This window comes from Manis pentadactyla, chromosome 2, assembly GCF_030020395.1.
Source record: "Manis pentadactyla isolate mManPen7 chromosome 2, mManPen7.hap1, whole genome shotgun sequence".
NCBI lineage: Eukaryota > Metazoa > Chordata > Mammalia > Pholidota > Manidae > Manis > Manis pentadactyla.
The window spans coordinates 162450574-162474828 of NC_080020.1; the positions used below are offsets into that span (position 1 = coordinate 162450574).

Sequence of the window (24255 nt, forward strand, 5' to 3'; positions counted from 1 at the left end):
GAAAAAGCAGATGGGGAGAGGGAAGCGTTATGCCCAAAATGCCTTAAGTGAAAAGAGCTAGAGGGGTATTTGGGGAATGGTGTTGGCAATGAGTTTGTAGGCATGGACCAGATCTTGTAGGGGAGTCTTTAGAATTTTAACTAGGGAAGACATACGCCCAGATTTGTTTTCTATGCAGATAATGACTTGCAGGGGACAGCCTGGAGGAATCGGGTCTGTATTACAGCTACAGTCCCTTAAGAGGCTAGCGCAGTAGCCTGAAGGATGCTTGTATCCCAAACCAGAACACGTGGAGACAGATTCCCAAGATCCAGGTCCAGACTTCAGTTTCTCCGCCACAACACTGAAGGTGGGGCGGCGCCCGAGCCTCTGCCCTAACCATTAGGTCACCTAGGGTTCCAAGTGAGAGTCCGCCGCATCAAGGCGCGCGGAGGAACCGCCCGAATTCAGCCTCCGGCCGGGGCGACAAGCGCGAGGCGGGTCTCGCTCTCCCGACCGGCTTGGTGCCCAATCGCCGCGGGCCCGCCGAGCCCCGGGGGGCTGGAGGGGGGGCCGCCGCCGCCGCCGGAACGTGCCGCGGCTGCGCCGACGCGCGAGCGCGGGGCAGGGCGGCGGGCGCGCTCAGTCTGGCGGCGGCGGCCGTGCGCGGACGGACATCCCCGAGCGCCGCAGCCGCCCGCAGCCCAACTGCGCCGCGCCGCGCCGCCCGGGCCGAGCCCGCCCGCCCGCCATGGTGTCATGGATCATCTCCAGGCTGGTGGTGTAAGTGGCCTTCTTCGCGTCCCTTCTCTCCCCTCCTTCTCTGCCCCCGACCTTCGGGCTGCGCGCGCCGCTGCAGCGCCCGGCCCCGTTCGCTCGGCTATTAATACCCGGCGGCCGCTAAATTTAGCAGGTACAGTAGCTGCTGAGGACGCCTGTGAGCCGGCGACTCAGGAAGCGGCCGCTGCCCTGCGGGGCCCGGCTCGGGTGCGGGTTGGCGGGCGCGGCCTCGCGGGCTGGGGTGCATGGGGGCCCCGCTGGGGGCTGCGTCTCGCCGCGCCCCGGCGGCTTTGTTTCCCGGGGTGGTGGGATTTGCAGGGGTCCCGAATGGGCGCGCCGCGGGGACACGCGGCTGTCTCCTTTGGGAGAAACGCTGGCCGGGGTCGCCCGTTGCCGCGCCCGCCACCACGCTTTTGTCAGGTGAAAATGACAGATCCGGTACGAGCTTGGGGCGCTGCCTGGAAGGGTCGGCGCAGAGCAGGCTGGAGAGATGGAGGCGGGGCTCCTCATGGGGTTGAAAAAATACTCCTTTTTAGGTTTTTCAAATTGACAGAGGCAAAGGCAAGTGGGACGGAGGAGGAGGACATATATGGATCTTGGGGTAGACGCCTCGCGTCCCTCATGTCTGATTCCTTTTGCGGGGGGAGTTGAGGGAGACGTCGAGGCAGGCTTCTCCAGGAATTCACGGGAAATTTCCAAGTGACAGGAGGCCACCAGGATGGTGGCAATGAGGCCTTGCAGGAGAGCGCAGAGTCATGTGGGGTGAGGCCTGTGTCAAGTCATTGGGGGTGTGCGTGGGGGGGGCGTTTTTGTGTGACATGCCAGAGCTGAGTAGATATCTGAACTCCTTCCCCTGTGGACTTACTCCGCGTTTGAGATAGACATGGCTGTTCCAGGGTCTCTCCTTCCCTAACCATTCTTGCCAGAGTCGGGACAGATCTGCCACCTGCTCCGGGAAGCCAGGGCTGACATTGGTCTGGAGAGTGGGGGCTGGAGATGTGCTTCTGGCTTTTTCTTTGTTTGAGAAAGGTGGGGGTTTCAGGCTCCAGTTGATTGTGCACCATCACTCCTCACATTCTGAAGCATCTCCCATCTCCTACCCTTCTGTACTGATTTTCAAAACAGCAGTCAAGAGTAGCCTTCAGAAGTCTTTCCCAGCATTGTCTCCCAGCCACCATTCTGGGCTTCCCTCCCAAAGTCAGAGTGTATGTGCCTCTCAGTCCCTAAGTCATTCCATGCAGGCTTCTCCACAGCTGTTACCAACTGCTGGGGGTTTGTGCTGTACTTTGAGGTGGCATGTTAAATATTTAGAAGATTTCTGCGGCAAGAGCTGGCATGAATAATGCAGGGAAATGGCTGGCACGCCTTGCCCCACCTCATGCTTGACCAAAGGCTGTCTTCTTTCAGAGTGCTAGCCTCTCTCTTGAGGGAATGCTGTGATCTTCTTATTTGGCTGTGCTTCTGGGAGGCCGTCAGGGTGGGGCTGGAGACTTTGATTGCCCTGGCTGGAGTGCTCACTCTCTGTGGGTCCCATTGGGTGGGGGCTGGACCACAGGGGAGTGAGGACTTCTCGTCTGGGGTCCCCACGACCATCTTTAATTTTATTAGTTCACCCCACCCCCAACTATACAAGGCAGCTGAGGGGGCAGGAGAGAAGAGGCATGTATTTGGGAGGCGTCTCAGGGACTGGCTATTAATTTCTACAACAGCCACACTGCCCTGAAGTGAAGCTTCAGAGAAATTAACTGACCATGAGAACTGCTCCTCAGGTCAGCCCAGAACCCTCAGCCCCGCTGGAGATTTTATGGGATTTGGGATTGTTATTCCCACTGCCAACTCGAAAAGTTCAGGGTTACCACCTACAATACCTCCCCTCCCCAGTCTGCTATCCCTATAAAAATCCAACATGGATGTGTTTGTTGTCAATTATTAAAACCACTTTAATAAACAGTACTTGTTTCACATAAATAATACCTGTTCATTTTAGGAAAATAAGAAAATATAGGTAAGTAGATTGAAAACCATCCACATTATTACCACACAGAAGTAGCTAATGATCATTTTGAGAGTTATATTCTTCAAGATGTTTTTCCCTACGCATATATGTACATACGTTTATATTTGGGATTCAGCCCAAATTTCCACATACTCTTAGCAAGGAGTAGGAATACTGAGTTTGGAATCAGAAAAACCTTGGTTCAAATCTCAGTTCTGCCTCTTCTCAATAGATCCCAGTTTATAAGCTAGTTAGCCTCATGTTGCTGTTGGGAAGATTTCAATGACACATTATATATAAATTGCCAAGCACCATGAAAGCATCAAATTAATGATGATGCCGTCCTTTTGTCCTCCCCAGATATCTAAGAGAGGGTGTACGAGCTCTGGAAAGGGCTCTCAGATTTAATCTACTCCTGCGGTTTTCAAACTGGCTTCTCTGAGGGCCATCCAGCCTGAGTGGGAGGTTCTGGGCTCCCCAGCCTTGATTCAATATGAGCAACTTCCCTTTTGCTTTATATTTTGGGGCTCTAGATAAAAAATAATTTGGGAAGTATATGGGTTTTACTGCTAACAAAAACCACTGTACAGTTCTCCCCTGTCATCTGTAAAACCACAGAGAGAATGTGCCTTACCAAGGACCCGATCTAAGCTGGTGAAGAAAACAGGCTCTGAATTTTTGGTCCAGTGCCCTTTCCACTCAGTGCCATTGAGTCATCCTAAATTGATCTCTTTCAAGCTCCCAAGACCTCTGGTATGGCATCCTATGATTTGGTTCACTAGTTCCATTTCCTGTAAGTAATCTTTTCGTGGTTTTGTAAGCTGCTGGGACACCAGAAAACATTGAAGGAAGACCTGTCTCTGTGTTCTGAGGATGGAAAGGGAGTATATTCATTCCGACCAGAGGCTTGCTCGAGACAAGTGGATGGCATCCAGGGACAGCCAGCTGATGCTTGTAGATGGCTGTGTCACCATTGGCTGTGAGTGTTTTTAGGGCAACAATTGTGGCTTATTCACTCTCCAACCCCTCACCGCCTCCAAAGCCTCTTTTTTGAGGTATCTGGCCCTGAATGTACACAGTAAAAGTTAGTTGTGTTGAAGATCAGAGGCTCTGGGATAAGCAGGGTTGCTGGCCAGTGTTATCCCCTAGGGATGGAGTTTATTCTGCCTCAGGACAGGCTTGTGCTCACTGGGCAAAGCTCCTGGGGTGAGGACCAATCTGAGATGCTGCTTTCTTGCAAGCTGTCTTCCTCCTAACAGCCTTGGCTCAGCCTTGGAGAATTAAGGAAGAGATACTCAGTACTGCAGCAAAGTTGGCCCTGTTAGAACCTGGTTGAGATCTCACGGAACATGGGGGCTCATTTAGGACTGCCTCCTTTAAAATAATCTGTTTTCTTCACAAACCACTGAAGGCATAAGCACAAAGGAATTTCAAACTGGGAAGAGTATGTCTGTGGGCACTGCAAGGGATACACAGAAGTTGCTCTCTGTCTCTTGAGAGAAGGCACTATCTTGAAGCATCTATTCCAAAGAACAGGTGTTGCCTCATTGTCTCTAGACAGAATTTTGGCTGAGGTCCAGAATGTTGGCTGAATGAATCCAGAGCTTCCTACCACCTTGGGGGTCAGTAGACCAAAACTCCAATTCATTGTGGGGAAAAGATAGTTCAAATTCAACACATTTTCTAAATAACTGAAAACTATGGAGAAAAACCCCTATTTTGACATTGCACATCTTTTTTAAAAAAGGGTTAGTTTTTAGAAAGCACAGTCTGATGTTTAAGAGTATCTTAGTTTGATAGCTGCAGATCTGGCTAGCTCTGAGGACTGTGATTTGGAGCATGAAGTCTGTGTGTCCTGGGACAGGGTTGGATAAGTAGAGGAGACTGGAAGGAATGTGGGTTGTCCTCAAGATATTCCCCAACTGTGGTAAAACAAGTGGAAAAAAAGAAGAGGGCATAAATCCTTAAACATGGGCTTGCCTTTCTTTGGGGGCCTGCTTTTAAAACATGGAATGCAGGAAAATGATCCCATTAATAGAGGGTTCAGGTTGGTTGAGGATTTGTTTCCTGGCACTGTGTGTGGTATAGGGGAGAGACTGAGTAAGCATTTCAGTTGAATTGTGAGAGGAAAGATGTTGGGCTAGAAGTCAGCAAACTTGGGTTCTAGCCCCAGTGCTGGTCTGACCCACTGTTATATTCCAAAGGGCAACTGTTATTCACTCTGGGACCCTGCTCCCCTTCTGTGACACAAAGGTGTTGGCCAGCATCTCACTGAAGTCCTAATGTTCCAAGAGCCAGTGCTCCTCGAGGCCCCTTCCTGTTGCGTCCTCCCCCAGCAGGCCCACATGTACCATGTTTATTTGTAAATAGGAGGAGTATCCTCTAGGAAGTGAAAAATATCAGCTTAGATTTTGCTGCTATTCTGTCACCCTGTTCTTTCTTTGTTAATCCTGCTTGCCTGCTGGGAAGTAGCTTTTGTGAACTTCTTTCCACTGTGTCTTATTTGAAGGTTAGTTGACAAGTGAGGATCTCACCTGGTTATTACTGGCCCAGTCCTGTCTTTCTTCTGAAGCAGGCTGTATTCACTTCAGAGCATGTATTCACTGGGGGAGGAGGGGGCCTGGGAAGAATGAGAGGCAGGCGCTGAGGCCCTCAGCGGCCCCCTAGTGAGGCTGCCGTTTTCTCTTGTGCATGTGTGTTGTGTGTGTGGGGGGGGTCATTTCTAAGGGGGCTCAAGAGGTAGGGGGAGGGGAGACTTGGCCATGCAGTAGTAACTGCACATGGCACCTTTGGAATTTCACTGCCAAGAATTGCCACACACATGCCCAACTGGTTACCATGATTTTTGGTGTTTGTGGGGATTTTTTCAGGAACCAAGAGCTTAAGGGGGTTTGCATTTGGGCTATAAGGATGTTTTCTACTCACTTCTGGATCTTGAGAAGTCTCTGATGGATTGGAAGATGGATTATATATATAGAATATGTGTATATATATATATATATAGTTTGTTCTAAACTTTCAAATTTCATCCATAGCATGTTGTTTTCCCTTTGGGTTTTTTTTTTTTTTTTTTTTAGCTACACCCAGGGGCTTTTCTGGGATTGTAGAGAAAAAGGAAATATAGATAAAGGACCAAGTGTTTGGCACACAATAGAGGTGTCTCATGGCGTCTTGACAGTAATCTGGTATAGGCCTCTCGGCATGGCATGCATAACTAAGCCAGGGACTGCAAGTGAATCCCAGTCCTTATGTGTGACAGGAGGCTGCCTGGGACACCATCCTGAGAAGTAGGAAAGTGGGTTGGCTCAGCGTGGAAGGAGTCCCATGAATGATTCATTAAGGGAAGATGGTAATGGGGGCACAACACATGATGGTTCAGTATTTGCTCTCTCAGACTTAGCCCGCGCCCAATCAGAGAAGGTCTGTCCTACTGCCGGAGTTTGACACACTTCCCTAAATTAGTAAACAGAGAGCAGCATCCTTGACCTGAGTTGACATCCCCTCTTGACATCCTGCCCCCAGCAAGCCTTATCAGTCACCTGGCAGTGCTAGGCCAGAGGTACCTCTCTGTGGCCAGTGCAGGTTGCTGCCCAGCCTGGTGGTTCTCTAGCCTGCATCTTTGATCACTCGTTTCCACATTTTCTCTTTCTCCTTTGCTTTTCATCAGTCACAACTCAGTTAAATTCTGCTGTGGCCTCTCTGTACCTATGCATTCATGTCCTCTGCCTCCTTGTAGGGGACTCTGGGTGATACTTGGATTTCAAAATGAGTTTTCCCTTTTACTTTTATTAGCCCCATTTAATTTAATTTTTTTTATGGTAATGTACCCTGTCCCACCTCTCTGCCTTCAGCCTTAGGGGTGGGCATGTGACCCAGGCCTAGCTACACTTTTCCCTGGGCACAGAGATTGGTCCAGAGGTGGGAGTGTGACCCAAATTGAGCCACCAGATCCTTCCTCAGGGTTTATTGGTTTGGAGCAGGGAGGGAATAAATAGCCTTGCCTGTGGGGCCCAGAGCTGAAAAGATGTGAAGGTGGGGCTGTTGGTGGCTAAATACCCTGGCACATGAAGAAGATCTATTGGCAAGAGGGGAGAATATGGCAGAGCAGAGATGAGACATGGGCAGAGAGAGAAGGAAGCTGTCCCCAGGAGCTTGATTCTAGTCACTCAGGCCCCAGTGTCTACAGCTCCTCTGATGCTTTGAGCAATACCAGAATGAAAACCCTGAAGCATTTGTATCAATTAAATATTAATTGTGATGATGAAGATGGACTGGGTTATGCTACAGTAAGATTCCCAAGTCCCAGTGGCTGGAGACAAGCAAAGGTTTATTTCTTGCTTTATGCTGCCTGCTTACTTTGGGTTGGCAGAGGCTCTACTCAGAGCCTCTGCCAGAGGCCCAGGCTGACTGAGCCTCCTTGGTCTTAGGGGCCACTGCCACTTAAGGTACCAGGATTTATCTGCAAGGGGAAGAAAACAGAGTCAGGCACCAGCTCTTAAGTATCTCTAACCAGAGGTAACACATATCACTTCTGCTCACACTTCATTGCCCAATGAAAATCACATGGCCACAGAATTAAAGTGGGTGGAGAATTCCAACCCTGCGAAACATCCGTGAACAGCCCCAATGACCACCAAATATATTGAATGAATGAATCCCAACCCCCTTTGCAAACCTATAAATGTCCTTTTTTGCCAAAGGTGGTATAAGGTGGGATTTTTTTTCCCCCCTCTTACAACTGGGTCCTAACACATTCCTTTGCCTATTTTCATTAGAAATATCTCTCACTCGCCTTTTGAAATCTTTTCTTTATTTTGTTTGTGAGTTTAAACAGGAGGTCTTAATTTTGAGGAGAAATTAGCAACTGTAGCGAACCAATGCTGTTCCATGGCTAAGGTCCTCAAAGTGCCCTATGATTTTCATCACACTCTCTTTGTCTCCATCTACCTTCTTCCATGAAACCTCCCTTGGGCCCCCTAACTGAAGAAAGCTTTCTGTCCTCTGGCTGCCCAGAGTGGCATAGTCACTTTGTATCTTGGAATATGGTGGTTTGTGCATTTACCTCTCCTCCCCTTAAAAACTGCATTTTAACAAGATCCCCTTGAAGCTTAAGAAACGCTGAGTCAGGCACCATCTCCCTTGTGAAATGAAAAGGAAAAGGAATTGGCCTGCCTAAGGGTCCCATTGTTGGTTGTAGAACCAGGATTTGATCCCAAGTTATGCATTTGTGCTGGACTGTGGTTCATCCTTCCTGGTTTCAATGCTGGCTTGTTATGAGGTCCGAATGTCGAGAGTCCCCCAAGGCAGTGCCCAACCATGAGCCTTTCACAGATGGGCTGCTTAACTGTGTTGCATGAAAAATTTAGTTTTTCCACAAGTATAGGTTAGACTGCCAAGGCAACGCCTACCAGACAAAATGCTGTGCTGAGCAGGTCATGCTAGTCAGAGGAGAGTGGGGTAAATCCACCTTGAGAGAGGCGTGAAGTCAGCTGATGCTGGGGACTCACAGTGGATTTACTGGGACTCCCAGGGACTGTTTCTTATGAGCTCAAGAGGCTGAGAAGCACTGGCCCCCCATGTGCCCCTCCTGAGGAAGTCACAGGGCCCAGCGGTGTCTGGACCCTCATCAGGCCAGGCCCTGTGTGCTGTGGAATCTGCCTTCTCCCCAAGTCCCCTCAGCTCTACCTTCAAAATACTCCCTGTCCCACCGACTCCCACCTCCACTGGCACCACCTGGTTCTAACCCAAAATCATTGCTTTCTTGGATCATTTCAAAACCCTCTTACTTGTTTTCCCTGCTTCTACTTCTGTCTCTCCAACAACTTGTTTAAAATACAAAATAGGTCACAGTTTTCCCTACTGTTTAAAAACTGTTTAAAGACCTCCTGTCACAAGAAGAATAAAATTCAGACTCCTTACCTTCTCAGCAAGACTCGGCAAGGCCTGGCCCCTGCCCACTACCCTGACCCCCCCGGTACCACTCTCCCTGTGCTCACTCAGCTCCAGCCTCCTCACCATTCCTGGATGGTGACCAGCTTGTCCCACCCAAGGGCCTTTGCACTTGCTGGTCCCTTTGCCCAGGATAAACTCCCTTACATCATCCACGGCCCTCTCCCTCTTTCCATTTAGGGCTTTGCTCATATGCTACCCTTCAAGGAAAGGCCTTTTCTGACTACCTTCTCCAAAATACATGCTACACACTATTTCCTATCATACCCTAAAACTATGCTTTTAATTCATTTATTTGTTCATGGTCTGTCTTTCCACTAGGATTTGATCTCCATGACTTGAGATTTTTACTTGTTCACAGGTATTCAGGGCCTAGTGCAGGTCTAAGCACATAGTAGGTGTTTAGGAAATTCTTTCTGAATGAGTAATGACTTAGTATTCTCTTTGGGCTTAGAAGATCATGTTTTAAACCTAAGTTTATAGAACGTTGATTTGTGACTATGGCAACTTAACTTCACTAAACTTCAGTTTTCTCTTCTGTAAGATGAAAGATTTGATTTCTGTTTCTGGCAAAATGGAAAACTTAATAGTCCGAAAGCCCTCCCATAGTAAAGCTCAATAAAAAATTGTAAAAATTTTGGATAAAATACAATAGCAATCCCCTTAAAAGCATAGCTGAACTTTTAAGTAAGTAATGGAATTTTCCAGGAGACAAAACAGAGAGGGAATCATTTTGCAAGGGTGTGAACTAGTACTATAGCAGCTGTGTAACAGACTACCCTGAAATTTAGCTTAAAACAGCAGCCATCTTGTTATTATCTCCCCAGGCACTGTCGGTCAGGAATTTGGACAGGACATAGGACACAAAACTCACCTCTGCTTTATGTCATCTGGGTCTCAATGGTAGTGGCAGACTGGACATCTCTTTCTTTTTCAGGTATTCTAAGACCTCTCCCTGTGGTCTTAATGTGATTTCTCCAGCCTAAAGGCCTCAGGATAATCAAATTTCTTAGGTGGTGGCTCAGGGCTCCAAGAAGCATCAGTAGAAACTGCAAGAGTTTTTATAACCTATCTCGAAATTGCCAGGATGGCACTTCTGCTGCATTCTTTTGGCTAAGCAAGTCACTTTAAGGCCATCCTAGATTTGAAAAGGGGGATTAGACTCCACCTGTCAATGGGAGGAGTAACAAACAATTTGCAGCTGTCTTTAGTATACAAAGTTTAAGGATTGGCCCAGGGTGGTTTTAATGTCTATGTAGAAAAAAGAGGGTCTGTGGGTCTGTAGAGATATTAAGTTAGAGCTGAACGTTTGTATATAGCTGAGACTTGAAGGGCAATTCCACCTAGTCCTGCATAGAAAGAGATCCATAAGCACAGTGAAAGACCCATATGACAGTAAAGCTTGCTTGCCCTGGGTTCTTGAGTTGGGGGGTTGGGGTGGGGTGGGTGGCAGAGGAGTATCTCCCTGGGAATTTGAAAGCTTCCATGTATCTGCCCTCATATGGGTTTGAGGTTTAAATGAACACATCCTATATGATCTGAGTATCCCCAGCTGAGAGATTAACATAAAAATTGGTCTTGGCCAGTGTTACCTTTCAGGCATCTGGCCAAAATTAATCTGATCTCTTTAAGAGCTCTCAATACACCTCATACAAAAGTAGTTCCAAAGAACATGAGTTCATACTCCAAAATTACAAAACACAGGGAGTAACAACTCTTTTAAGCAGGCTAACACCTAAGCAAGGATTAGCTCCCCCAAATAAATAAATATTAACATACATATATTGTTTATTTAAAATAAATGTTACTTTCGGACATTAGAATAACTTTTTCTAAAATGGAAAAATAGAGAGTCAAAAATACAAAGAGCACATCCTGGGGTGGAGTGGGGAGAGGAAGGACCGATTGGAAAAGAAGCAATTCTAAAAATAAATAAAATACTGAGATAAAAACCCAATGGATAGTTTAAAATGAGGAGGGATTGAACAGCAAGGGGGTGGTTTCCCACACTTAGCATCTTAGAGCTAGAAAGGGATCTTAGTGATCTCAGGCTTCTGTTTGGCAGCCAAGGAAGATGGCCTCAGGGGTTAGGTCACTTGAAAGGTTAGTAGCCTGACTGGCGAGAGTTGAGGCCAGGTCTCCCATTTCTCAAAGTGACCTGGTGTGGGAAAGAGGAGGTTTGATTTGCAGGATTACAGGGTTGGACTAGGACCAGTGGGTGACTAGAAGACATACTTTTGGCTTAAACAGAAAGAAAAGGTTTCCAGCAACTGGTGCTAATGTGAAGCAGTGAGCTCCTGGCTTCCAACTCTAAGACCTTCCAGCTCTAGCGCTCTATGATTTTAATCTTTTCCCTTCTAGTGGTGGAGGAAGAGAGATAAGAGTTACTGGAAGGATTTTCTTAGTGGATAGGCCTTCTATCTTTGTTCAAGATTGATTGATTCATTGCTTATTTGATTGATTCATTGATTTTCCATCTACTGACCATATTCTTTGTGCCAAGCACTACACCTGGCACCAGGGATATAAAGATGAATGAATTCCAAATTCCATCTTTGAGAAGTTCATGAGGTCACATAACCAGTCAGTGGGGAACTTGGAATTCACATGCCCCTCCTGCCTGACCAGGGCTCTTTCCATTGTGTGGGTGTTTTGTGGGTGTGCAGGGATGACTTCTCTGGCTTTGGTTGGAAATTGTAGGGAGGAGCCCTTTCGGCAGGGGAAGTGGTGCTTCTGATATATGAAGAGATTAAGCCACTGCTGCCTCTACCTGGAGGACTCTGTGGCATCCAATGTTGGGAGAGAAGAGTAGGCAGAGGAGAGGGCGTGCTGAGTGCAATTTGGGACAAAGAGATGAGTGAGGATCAGCAATCTCACCTGCTATATTAGTCTGTAATTGTTGCCATAAGAGATAGCTACAAACTTCATTGCTTAAATTAACAGAAATTTAGTCTCTTACAGTTCTGGAGGCCTGAGTCTGAAGTGAGTCTTTTGGGGCTAAAATCCAGGGGTTGGTAGGACTGCTTCCCTCTGGAAGCTCCAGGAGAGAATCTATCCCTTGCTTCTGTCAGCTGCTGGTGGCTGTTAGCATTCATTGTGACCGCATCATTCTAGTCTCTGCGTCTGTGGTCACATTGCCTTCTCTTGTCTTCATATCATCTTCTGACTTTCTTATTGGAATCCTTGTGATTACATCTAGGTCCCACCTAGATAATCCAGGATAATCTCCCCATCTCAAAATCCTTAATCACATCTGCATGGTCTCTTTCACCATATAAGGTAACATCCATAGGTTGAAGATATGGACATGCTTGGGGGCCATTATTCAACTACTACACTCACAGCTGCTGGCCCTACTGCCACTAAGCTGACAGGAGTTCTTCTGAGAACAGTCTAAAGAAAGGCGAGCACTCTGGGGTTCTAACATCTTTTGTCTCCCATTTCCAGGATTTTCTTGATTTGTAGAAGTCAATAGAAAGGACTATAAAGGAACAGGGTATAATGGATAACAATACAATGAATACCCTTTACTCACCACCCTGCTTAAGAAATAGAACATTACCTTCATTGTATATATACTGGGTTGTTTCTAGATTTTTTTCTCTTTTTCCTTAGAAATAATTCTGCAGTGAACATTGTTGTGCATGTCCCCTGGTGCACCCGTGCACAAATTTCTTTAAGAATGGAATGACTGAGGCATAGGGTATTTGTTTCTTTCACTTGGCCAAATACCATACATTAAATTTCCATAGATGTGTGGGTATGTTCCTGGACTTTCTCTTCTGTTCCATTAATCAGTTTGCCTGACCCTGTATCAAGACCACACTGTCTTAATTATCACTTCAAAATTCTTAATTTCTGGTCTAGCAAATCCCCTTTACATTTTGTTCTTCATAAATTGTTTTCCAGGGTGATTTTTCTTTAGCGATATATACAATTTCAGTGGCACCATAACTTTACTATCACTCGATATTGTCACACTCTAGAATTTTTCCAGTCTGATGGGTACAAAATGGAATCTCATTATGGTTTGAATTTGCATTTTCCTTAAAACTAATGAGATTGAGCATCTTTTCTTATGTTTATTGCCCATTCATGGTCTCTCTTCTGTGAAGGGCCTGTTCAAGTCTTGCCAGTTTTTCTCTTGTCTTTAACTTAGTGATTTATAGACATTCCTTAAATATTCTTGTTGCTAATCCTCTGTCACTAATACATTACAAATGTCTTCTCCCGGTTTGTGATTTTTTTTTCATTTTCTTTATGGTGTATTTTGATGAACAGTTGTTCTTAATATTAACACAGTGGATTTACCAACTTTTTTCATTTCTAGTTTATAATTTTTGTATCCTAGGAAAACCTTATGTACCTGAAATAATGAAGATATTTTCCAATATTGTTCCTAGCAGTTTTTATTGTTTTGCCATTCACATTTAATTTCTTAACCCATTTTGAGATGATTTTTGTATATAGTGTGAAGTAGGACTCCAGAATTTTTCTTTTTAATAAGAAAAACAATTTTCTTAGCACTGATTGTTATAAAGTTCATTCTTTCTCTTCAGATCTGCAATGCCCAGCCCTGTCATAAATTAAGATTCCATAGATGTGTGAGTCTGTTTCTGGGCTCTGTTTTGTGCCATTGAATGGTTTGGCCCTGTCTGTTCAATGGACATTGAACTGTCTTAGTTACTGTTGCTTTATGAAAATTCTTGGTATCTTGAGTAGCAACTCCCCCAGCTGCAAGAGTGCCTTAGCGCTTGCCACCTCCATACACATGTTTAGCATTAGAATTACATTATAACACACACACAGTCACACACTCACTGACTCAAAAATCTGTTGGGACTTTGAATAGCTTGAATGATGTATGAGACAACAGAAAATTGATGTTCTTAAGGTAGTGAGTGTTCCAGTCCATAAACATGGTATCCATCTCTATTTAATTATATCATCTCTAATGATTTTCAATAAAATTTTATAATTTTTTTGTGCCATGTGCTTCATCTGTTATATTTAGTCACAGGTACTTGATAATCATTGTCGCCAGCTGTATTGTATTGATATTTTTTCATCTTCCAACTCTGTTAGAAGAATGGAATCTTGTTAAACTGTAGATTCTTTTGGGATTCCAGATAAATAGTTATGTCATCTGAGAATTGCAGTGTTGTGTCCCTCCAGTATTTATTCCTTTTTTTCCCTTCCCCTTACTGCCCTGGTTAAAATTAATAATGTAAGATGTGAATTAAAATTTCTAATGCTAAAAGTGGTGAAGGCAGACATACTTGCCTTGTTGCTGATTTAAAAAGGAAGGCTTCAGCATTTTCCCCTAAGTAACGTGCTTACTGTAGGGTTTCCAGAAATATACTTTATCACTCTTAAGTTTCTTTCTACTCCTAGTTTGCTAAGAGTTTTTCTAATAACAACATTGTATTTCCTCTAATGATTTCATTGAATTGGTAATATATTTTTCTGACCCTTAATCTGTTAAGTGGCAGATTGTATAGTTTTGCCATTAAACTAACCTTGCCTTCCTGGATGAAGGCCCAATTTGGTCCTAAAGTTTTTCATTTTTTTTGTTGTTAGAACAATCCTGGATTCAATTTGTTAATATTTAGTGAGTGCTATTGGCTATATTGGTATCAAGATTATGCTAGCCTCGTGAACTAAGCTGAGGGTGTACCCTATTTTTCTATGCTCTGGAAGAGTTTGTGTAAGATTGTATTCCTTTATTGAATGATCAGAATTTGCTGGTAGAATCACTAGTGCCAGGTGCTTTTTCTGTTGGAACATTTTAAACTGTTGATTCAATTTCTTTAGTGGTTAATAGATTTAATCTGTTTTCTTGAGTTAATTTTAGCTTAGGACTTCATTTTAGAAAAATTTCAAATTCATTGATAGTTAACAACCTTGCTTCTGCACCTCATTCCTTTTTTCCTCTCATAGCAATCCAATTAGGTATGTTAGATGTTCTTACCCTATCTTCCTTAGTTCTTCATTTCTTACTTTTGATTCCCTTTTCTCTTTGCTGCATTATCCATAATTTCCTTCACGTCTGTCTCCTTAGTCATCTCTCATCAGCTGCTGAACATATTCATTGATTTAAAAATTTTAGTTATTGTATTTTAGAAATTCAATTTAATTCTGTTTTAAAATGACATATTTTACGGTCTGTTCCATTTTTTTTTTTGAGAGGGCATCTCTCATATTTATTGATCAAATGGTTGTTAACAACAATAAAATTCTGTATAGGGGACTCAATGCTCAATGCACAATCATTAATCCACCCCAAGCCTAATTCTCATCAGTCTCCAATCTTCTGAGGCATAACGAACAAGTTCTTACATGGTGAACAAATTCTTACATAGTGAATAAGTTCTTACATGGTGAACAGTACAAGGGCAGTCATCACAGAAACTTTCAGTTTTGATCACACATTATGAACTATAAACAATCAGGTCAAATATGAATATTTGTTTGATTTTTATACTTGATTTATATGTGAATCCCACATTTCTCCCTTATTATTATTATTATTTTTTTTTAAATAAAATGCTGAAGTGGTAGGTAGATGCAAGATAAAGGTAGAAAACATAGTTTAGTGCTGTAAGAGGGCAAATGTAGATGATCAGGTGTGTGCCTGTAGACTAAGTGTTAATCCAAGCTAGACAAGGGCAGTAAAACATCCACGGATGCAGAAGATTTCTCTCAAAACAGGGGGGGTGAGGTTCTAAGCCTCACCTCTGTTGATCCCCAATTTCTCACCTGATGGCCCCCCTGCGACTGTGCCTGTCTTAGGTTGTTCCTCCCTTGAGGAATCTTACCCGTCTCTGGCTAACCAGTCATCTTCTGGGGCCATACAGGGAAATGTAAAGTTGGTAAGTGAGAGAGAGGCAATATTGTTTGAAAAGGTTAGCTTTTTACTTCTTTGCAGATTTATGCCCTGTGGCTTTTATGCCCAGTATTTGTCTTGAGGTATCTTTATCACTTGGAAGAATTATGATACTCGATAAATTCGATTTGAGGCATGAATTCTATTTAAGGGTTGTAATTAGGAAGGAAGAAGAAAAGCTATAGGAGTAGCAGACAGAAGAAAACGTGGGAAGATTGATTATTTCTTTGACGTATCTTCTTGTAGAGTAACTTAAGCATGTATAGGTTTTAAACTACTAATTAAATTGCGTACACACATTAACATAATAGGAATACAGTTACATAACCAAAGCAGACCTATAATTACCAGCCATCTCCAGTGAAACCAAGAATACCAGTTAGGCACCCTAGGCATTTGTGAAAACTTATCTATGATATGGTGAATATTGTCCAACTGAACTTGAACAGTCTGAGAAAAATCAGACAAATTATAACAACACATTCTTGGGGACTGTTCACATCCCATATGTTCTTTTAACAGTAGATAGTCTGTAGTCATAAGATTTTGGAGCGCTCCAACTTGCACTTCTAATTCTTGGTTGAGTTCCAACAGTATAGATCCAGTCAAATTTGTTGTTTTACTGTATGCACAGGCCAGCTTAGATATCTCCTTCTTCATTCCAATGGCAAGTCCAGGAACCAGTGGGATCAATGCAGCTACAACTGAGCATCGCCTGGATCTTTGTTGAGGTTTTTTGACGATAATCTTCTGGTATGACTCTTCCAGAGAGTGCTGATGTTGGAAGTTCTTCATATCGTATCTTAGTTCATTTTCTGGGTAGCCAAATTAGGCTTTGATCCTCTGTATAAACACAAACAGACCCTTTGCCCACACTTTGATATGCCCTTTATACCATTGTGTAGAACTCATTGGAGGTCATCACACAGGAACTGCTTTTTCTTTTTTTTTTTTAAGAGAAAAGAATATTATCAGGAAAATGTACCTCCATAGCCGATCATCTGACACCCTTTAAGTGATCAAAATTAAGGATATTTAAAGCATGCATTAATTGTTGATTTACAGTTAGTTTTATCCTATCAGGGAGTAATCCCCCTTTTCTTTCTTTCTTTTTTTTTTTTTGTTATCATTAATCTACACTTATGTTTACTAAGCTCTTCCCTATGCCAGGTCCCCCCTATAAACCCCTTTACAGTCACTGTCCATCAGCATAGCAAAATGTTGTAGAATCACTACTTGTCTTCTCTGTGTTGTACAGCCCTCCCCTTTCTCCAACCCCCGCCATGCATGCTAATCTTAACACACCCCTTCTTCTTCCCCCCCCTTATCCCTCCCTACCCACCCATCCTCCCCAGTCCCTTTCCCTTTGGTACCTGTTAGTCCATTCTTGGGTTCTGTGATTCTGCTGCTGTTTTGTTCCTTCAGTTTTTCCTTTGTTCTTATATTCCACAGATGAATGAAATCATTTGGTATTTCTCTTTCTCCACTTAGCTTGTTTCACTGAGCATAATACCCTTCAGCTCCATCCATGTTGCTGCAAATGGTAGGATTTGCCCTTTTCTTATGGCTGAGTAGTATTCCATTGTGTATATGTACCACATCTTCTTTATCCATTCATCTACCGATGGACATTTAGGTTGCTTCCAATTCTTGGCTATTGTAAATAGTGCTGCAATAAACATAGGAGTGCATCTGTCTTTCTCAAACTTGATTGCTGCGTTTTTAGGGTAAATTCCTAGGAGTGGAATTCCTGGGTCAAATGGTAAGTCTGTTTTGAGCATTTTGATGTCTGTTCCATATTTTAAATTCACTTTTATTCCTTTAATTTGTTACTCTATTTTATATTCATAAAATATTTTATTTATTTTATAGTTCATAAAATATTTATATTCTGAGTCTGATAATCTAGCATGTAAACTCTTTTTGAAGGTATAAATCAGCTGTCTTTTGTTTTCTGTTGGCTCTCAGTCAAGGTACACTGTATATTTTCCAATTAAATATAAAAAACTTTATGTATTCTTTGGTACTTTATCTGCAGAAATTCTTTGAGGCCTGTGTTAGAGGTAAGTTCCTCCAGAGATTTGTATTTTCTGCTGGGTGTATAGGTATATTACCAGTACTAGACTACCAATATTAGAGAGCAAATTTTTGAGATCTTTTATTAGACCAGTTGGTTTATAGGATATATTTGGGCTGCATATTTGTGTGAGGGTAGGCTAGTGGTTATAAATTCCCAGGGGAAATACTGTTTTCTCTCCACCTGCTGTCATTTTCCTTTTCTGCACCTCAGGCATGGTAGCAGGCTATTTCTAGTTCACCCTCTTACTGATAGTGTCTATGTTGCCAATGGGTTTCAGCCTCAGGCAAGTTTACTATGGATTCAGTGAGACTGAGGGATGACAATGGAACATTCTTGGGGTGAAAAAGGTTATACCCAACTTTATTCCCACAGTGGCAGGTCAATCACTAGAATCCAGGATAATCTTCCATCTCAAAATCCTTAATCACATCTGCGTGGTCTCTTTCCCCATATAAGGTAACATTCATAGGTTGTAGTATGGACATGCGAGTCTGCATGCGGCAAGCCGGTCTCTGCCTCTGGGCCTCTCTCCCCCTGCAGCTGTCTCAGTCTCTGTCCTTGGCACTGCCACCACTCCAGTCTCTGCTTTCTTGCAGCTGTGCAGCCGTGCCACCGTGTCACCCAGAGCACTGGGTGGAACTCTTTATGTAGAGTCAATAACAACATATTGCCCACACATGTAGTGAACTAGCCTACCAGGGCCAGGTGAGAATCCTGGCCACAGGAACCTTCACTTTCTCCACAGTGTACTTCTCTGGTGTCTGTATTAGTTTCCTTGGGCTGTTGTACCGAAGTACCTAAGTACAAAGTAGCCTAAAGCAACAGAAATTTATTTTCTCACAGTTCTGGAGGCTAGAAATCTGAAATCAATGCATTAGCAGGGCCATGCTCTGTCTAAAGACTCCATGGGAGAATCCGTTGCATGCCTTCTCCATAGCTTCTGGTGGTGTCAGCAGTCCTTGGCCTTCCGTGGCTTATGGACACATCACTCCAATCTGCCTCAGTTGTCACATGAGTTTCTCCCTATGGCTGTGCCTGTTTTTCACTTCTTATAAGACCACTAGTCATACTGGGTTAAGGCCACCCTCATTTGACTTGATGACATCTGCAAAGCCTCTATTCCCAGGTCACATTCACAGGTTCTGGGGTTTGGACTCCACTGTATCTTCCTGAGAGATACAGTCCAATCCATAACAGGATCCAAGCTTTACAGAGGGATGCCCTGGGGTGTGTTATTCAACATGTGGTCAGAGGGCCCCCAGCATCACCTTGCCTGGAATTTATTAGAACTGTTTAAGGCCCCCTAGACCTACTGAATGAGAATCCCAGAGGATGGGTCACAGGACTCTGTATTAATAAGCTCTCCATGCTAAAGTTTTAGAGGTATTGCCCTAGAGTTTGTCTCCTGTAGTGGACACCCCATCAAGCCTTGTAATCTGAAGTTCAATGAACTAAAGCCTCATTTCAGCAAGTGCCCTTAATTTATCTTTCTGTGGCCCCATTTTAACTTGGTTTTTGGCCTGTAAAACATCTTTACATTGATAGTAGTATATCAATATGCTTTAAAAGACTCTTTAAATTGATTAGCTCTTTCTATTTTGAAAACTCTGAAACCACAGAAGAGTTGAAAGAAAAATACAATGAATACCTATATTACTCATATGTAGGCATATCCACTCCATCTTTCTCCATAAATACACACATTTCCCTCTTGCTTACTCTCTGAAAGTAGACTGCAGACAGCATGCCATTTCACCCCCAATACTTCACTGTATCACTTAGGGATAAAAGTAGTTTCCTGTACCCATGATTATCAAATTTGGTGGTTTCAGGACCCCTTTACACTCTTAAAAATATTGGGAATCCCAAAAAGCTCTCGTCTCTGTGGCTTACGTTTTTCAATATTTACCATGTTAGAAATTAAAATGAAGACACTTTGAAGTACATATTTAATCATTTTAAAATAAAAAAACCTATTACATGTTAAATGACATTTTTTAGTAAAAATAACTACATTTTCCAGAACAAAAAAGAAAAAATGGTGAAAAGAAGGCATTGTATATTTTTGAAGTCTCTTTCATGTCAAGGTTAATTGCAATCGGGAATCTGAAACCTTATTAATAAAGGTTGATCTGTCTTACACTCCAAATGGGTCTTTTATCCGTGGATAATGTATACCATCATTTGTTGGTCATTTGGAAGCTATTGGTTCACTGAGTAAAATGAGGTCTTCTACATGTTAACACATTGCATTTATATAGTATCCAAAACCACATTAATTAAAATCACCATAAATTCCAGCAGAAAAGTCTTTAAGTGTTGGGACAACGCCAGGCTTGTGGTAGATACAGATTTTCCAAAAATTCTAATTTTTTCTTGAAATCTCAAATTTTATCATTGGCTACAAACAAGTTTGTTTTTCTTAAAGTGATGGGCTCGTTTTGTTCACTTTCTAGACAATGTTTGCCAGATAACCAAGTCTGGATAGCCTAGTTTGTCAGTCATTGAACAGTGGTGTTACATGAAAAAAAAGTGGTAATCAACACACATGTCAATGGGACATGTGCTTTTCCTCAAGACATTGTCATGTATCTTTGCAGATAGCAATATTTTATGTGTACTTCCTATTTCATCCTGGAATCTTAAAACACCTTACTCAAGGGTCAAGATTTAATAAAATCAATTTCTACTGTATCATCATGACATTTTAAAATAAAACAGGTAATTTTACCCTACTGTGGCATGGTGAAGAATACAGTGACTAGAGAGTTTGGTGTCATTGTCTTGATTTGTGCAAAGGCACCTGCAGCAGTTTACCTTTCATTGTTTTTGAGCCGTCAGTGCAAATTCAACACAGTAAAAAAGGCATATGTCTTAGTATTATTATTAAAACTATTTTGACCTCTGAAAGGGTCCCAGGAACTTCCTGAAAGTTTTGGTGTCTCCCAGGAATCTGTGAAGTATATTTTGAGACCCACTCGTTGTTCTGTACAATCAAAAACCATTACCACACCTAAGAAAATCAACTCTACTTTCACAAGTTCATATAACATGTGGCCCATACTCAATCCAATATCAGAAAATCATTTATTAGGGTTTTTTTTTCATTTTTTCTATTGGACCCAGTTAAATTCACACATTGAATTTGGCTGGTGTGTCTTTGACCAACCTAAAACAGTCCCCTGACCCTGAATTTTTGAAGAGTCTAGGCTGTCTGTGATATAGAATGTCCTGGATTTGTTAGACTTGTCCTCTTGATTAGACTTAGGTCAAACATTGTGTAGATGATGAAGTGCACCTCCCCATAATTAGTGATACCAAACTTGACCACTGGTAAAAAGATCTACAATTTCTTTAAATCCAGAATTTTTAGCTGTTTTCAATAGGAGGATACTGTTGGAAATCATGGTCTCCTTTTGATTCTTCATTTTTGAGGTGCAAAGGTATATCAGCTACAATTCTTTTGGTTCCAAGAAAATAATATGACTCATGTAGGCTCACATAACTTTAAAGTCTAGAATGGGACTACCTTCAGGTGAGGCTTGAACCAACAGAACAAGATGAGCACCAGAGCAGCAGGTTTTCTTGGTCTGGCCCCTGCATCCATGGTTAAGACTGGCTCCCCTGTGTATACATGATGGTTGCTAGAAGCTTATAGGGGGTTGTAATTTCTCACTGATATCCAGTAGGAAGAGGGCATCTCTCCAAGAGAGAGCATCTCCTGTGCAACTCAAGAAACTTTTTCCCCGAAAGCTTCTAGCAAACATCTTGCTGTCGTGATTTTGGTCATACACCTTTCCCTGAGCCTGTCCCTATGGCAGGGGGATGGGATGTGGTGACCACCTTAAACCAGCTACCCTGCACCTGGGGATGTGGTCAGCTTCTTCAAAGCTCAGGACCACATGGGGCTGGGAAGAGGACCCAGAGAGCATCTGCATTCCCTTACCAAGAAGAAAGCAAACATCCACCAAGGTTTGATGTCTCTAATAATGTAAAACACTTTACTGAGTACCTCTATGTGACAGATATTGTGCCATGCCGTTCTTAATTCATTCAGCCATCTGGAATTTAGTGGGAAACTTCTCTGGGCTGAGTACTGGGCCACCACCGAAGGGAAGCAGAGTTGTTGCCACCACAGCATTTCTTATATAAGGCTCTATGAGGTTATTAAGATAGCAGTCACTCTCGTGGATGTTACCACCTTGTTCCCAAATGGTAAAACTGAAGCCCAGAGGGTTAGGTAGCCTGCCCTGGGTTCCCAGGGCAGTTAGTGGTGGAGCCGGATCCAGAGGAACACGATGTGGCCATCAGCACCAGCTCTCCCAGGACTGGGTGGGAGTCAGTAGTGTGGATTCTGGTTCCAGCTCTACCCTAATGGGCTGTGTGACCTTGGACTTCTTTCTCAGAGCTCCTCTTCCTTTCTGTGGAATAGAGTGAGGTTAGGCACTTTAGGCATCCAGTTTCCCTGGTGGTTCATACCACCATCTACATCTAGAAGTGCCAACTGCGATACCCTCTCACGGCCCCTCAGCCTCTGTCCAGATTTCAGGAGCCCTGTAGGGTCTTTGATGATTATGGTGAGGAACTGTTGAGAACAAAAGACCAAGGAGGAAAAAGGCAGGGCCCTCATGTATGCCCCCACTCATACCAGGGAAGGCAAGGCGACACATGCGGAATTGGCTGGTGTGTGTGTGTTACTGTCTGCCCAGACCCAGGGGATCAGTTTAAGGAGCTGTGGGATATGCTCCGGGACACCTTCCCTCGTAACGGTCTAGCCCAGTTGCTGGCTTTCCTGTCCTGGCCAGCTCGGCCCTGCCCGCTGCCTCACCCTGCCTGTGCCTGCCTCCTCTCAGGAGAGGCCGGGATCCAAACTCTGAAGTCAGCCTGGGCCAGCCCAGCCCCTCAGTGTCCTTCCGGCATGGCTGAGGCCCAGTGCTTCCCTAGAGGCAGCTCATCCAGCTTAACGAGGCTCTGGGCAGGGAGGTGGTTTCCCTGTAGGGCATGGGCAAATTCCCCAGCTGACATGGATGCCTAGGTAGCCAAGCTGACGCCACTCGGCTGGCAGGCTGGCAGCAGGATGAGGTCAGTTATTGTTGCAGCATGCCTAGCACCAGGCAAAGAGCTTTGGGGCTGGGTGAAATCGCTTGGGGTGGGAACTCTGATCCCAGGAGAATTTGGAGATCATCTCCTGGGAGGGTGGGGGGTGAGGGTGGGCTCCCCCCCAGTCACTGTGGTCAACCCTCTACACAAGTGCAACTGCTTGACAGTTTGCAAACTGTTTTCACGTCTGTGTTGGATGCAGGCTCACAAACGTGATGGCTTCCAGACTGAGACCAGCCTGCCCATGCTTATTTTGCCTTGCAGTATTTTGGATTTGCATCAGTTACCAACATTTAGAATTGAGAGATGTGACACTCAAATCCAGACCTCTGTCTTCTCTTGAAGAACCAGAAAACCTGGCACCCCACGGGTGAGTCCAGCAGGGCGGCATCAGCTGAGCTGAGTGGTGGCTGCCCATGGGGCATGTGCTCGCACATCTGCTCCATGCTACAGCCTCCGCCTGGCCCAGCTACGGCAGGCTGCCAGTGGTTGCCATTTCTCATCTTACACCTGGTCATTTCCATCACCAGCCTGATAACAGTTTTTCCAGAGCAACCTTGGGAGGTTCATTAGCAGCCCTGCATTAGGGCTACTCACTGTTTTTCATTTTGCCACTGAGGTAACCAAGGCCCAAACTGGTTTCAACATATGATGCAGGGAAATAGGGCCCAGTGCAGTCATGGCTCTGCCACTGAACAGTTCTGTGACCTTGCATGAGTCACTTGCCCTGCCTGGGTCCCAGTTTCCCCTTTTGTAAAGTGAAGTGTGTGTGTGTGTGTGTGTGTTGCAGGGGACAGTGGCTAAATGGTCACTGGCGTCCTACCTGCACTGACATCTGTCACACTGAGTAGTCATTGACAATGTGCTGCCAGGTACTTGAGGGATATGCATCTGTGTCTTACTACCCCAACCTAATGGCAAAACTTAGATCCATTTTACATAATGCAAATAAGTGCTTTTTATTAACGTACATCTATACTGTGTCTCTGATGTTGCACTGGCAGGGTGCATACATTGTCTCACTTAATCCTGCCAATAGCCTCACAGGATAGGTAGGGTTATTTCCATTTTACAGATGACCAATTTGAGGTTCAAAAAGGTTGAGGAATCTGTACAGCTCTTAAATGTTAGAGCCATTGGATCTGTCCAATTTCACAGTCTTTGCTTTCTCCTGAGTTTGCTTCACTATGTCTATGAAAGGGTCATTCCTAGTGGAAGGCAGTGTGAGAGTAAGGGTCTGGCACTTCTGCAAGCAGTGAGACTCTTAAAAATTCTGAAGTAGCGTGCGCTTGTGGGTAAAATTGTAACATTTCCAGAATATCTCGCCTGGCTTTAGTATATCTGCATATCAATAGGTGTTCAGAGGTGGAAAGAAGTATGGCTTTAGTGTATTTGCATCATTCCTCAGGGGTGGAGAGAAGTTCATCTCCATATTAATGGTAATTACCTGGGCAAGGAGGGCTTATCTGTACCTGAGAGGTGAGG

At 44.0% G+C, this 24255-nt stretch overlaps 1 protein-coding gene across 4 annotated transcripts in view; it reads left to right on the top strand.

The window, feature by feature from the left end:
- The first annotated feature begins 420 nt into the window (after positions 1-420).
- REEP1 (receptor accessory protein 1) overlaps positions 421-24255 on the top strand; it is a 97411-nt gene continuing 73576 nt past the window's right edge. For all 4 annotated transcript variants that reach the window (XM_036931162.2, XM_036931164.2, XM_036931163.2 and 1 more), the window contains exon 1: positions 421-762. In XM_036931162.2, the coding sequence (XP_036787057.1) occupies positions 731-762 (32 nt within the window). In that variant the 5' untranslated portion in view covers positions 421-730. The remainder of the gene's footprint in view (positions 763-24255) is intronic.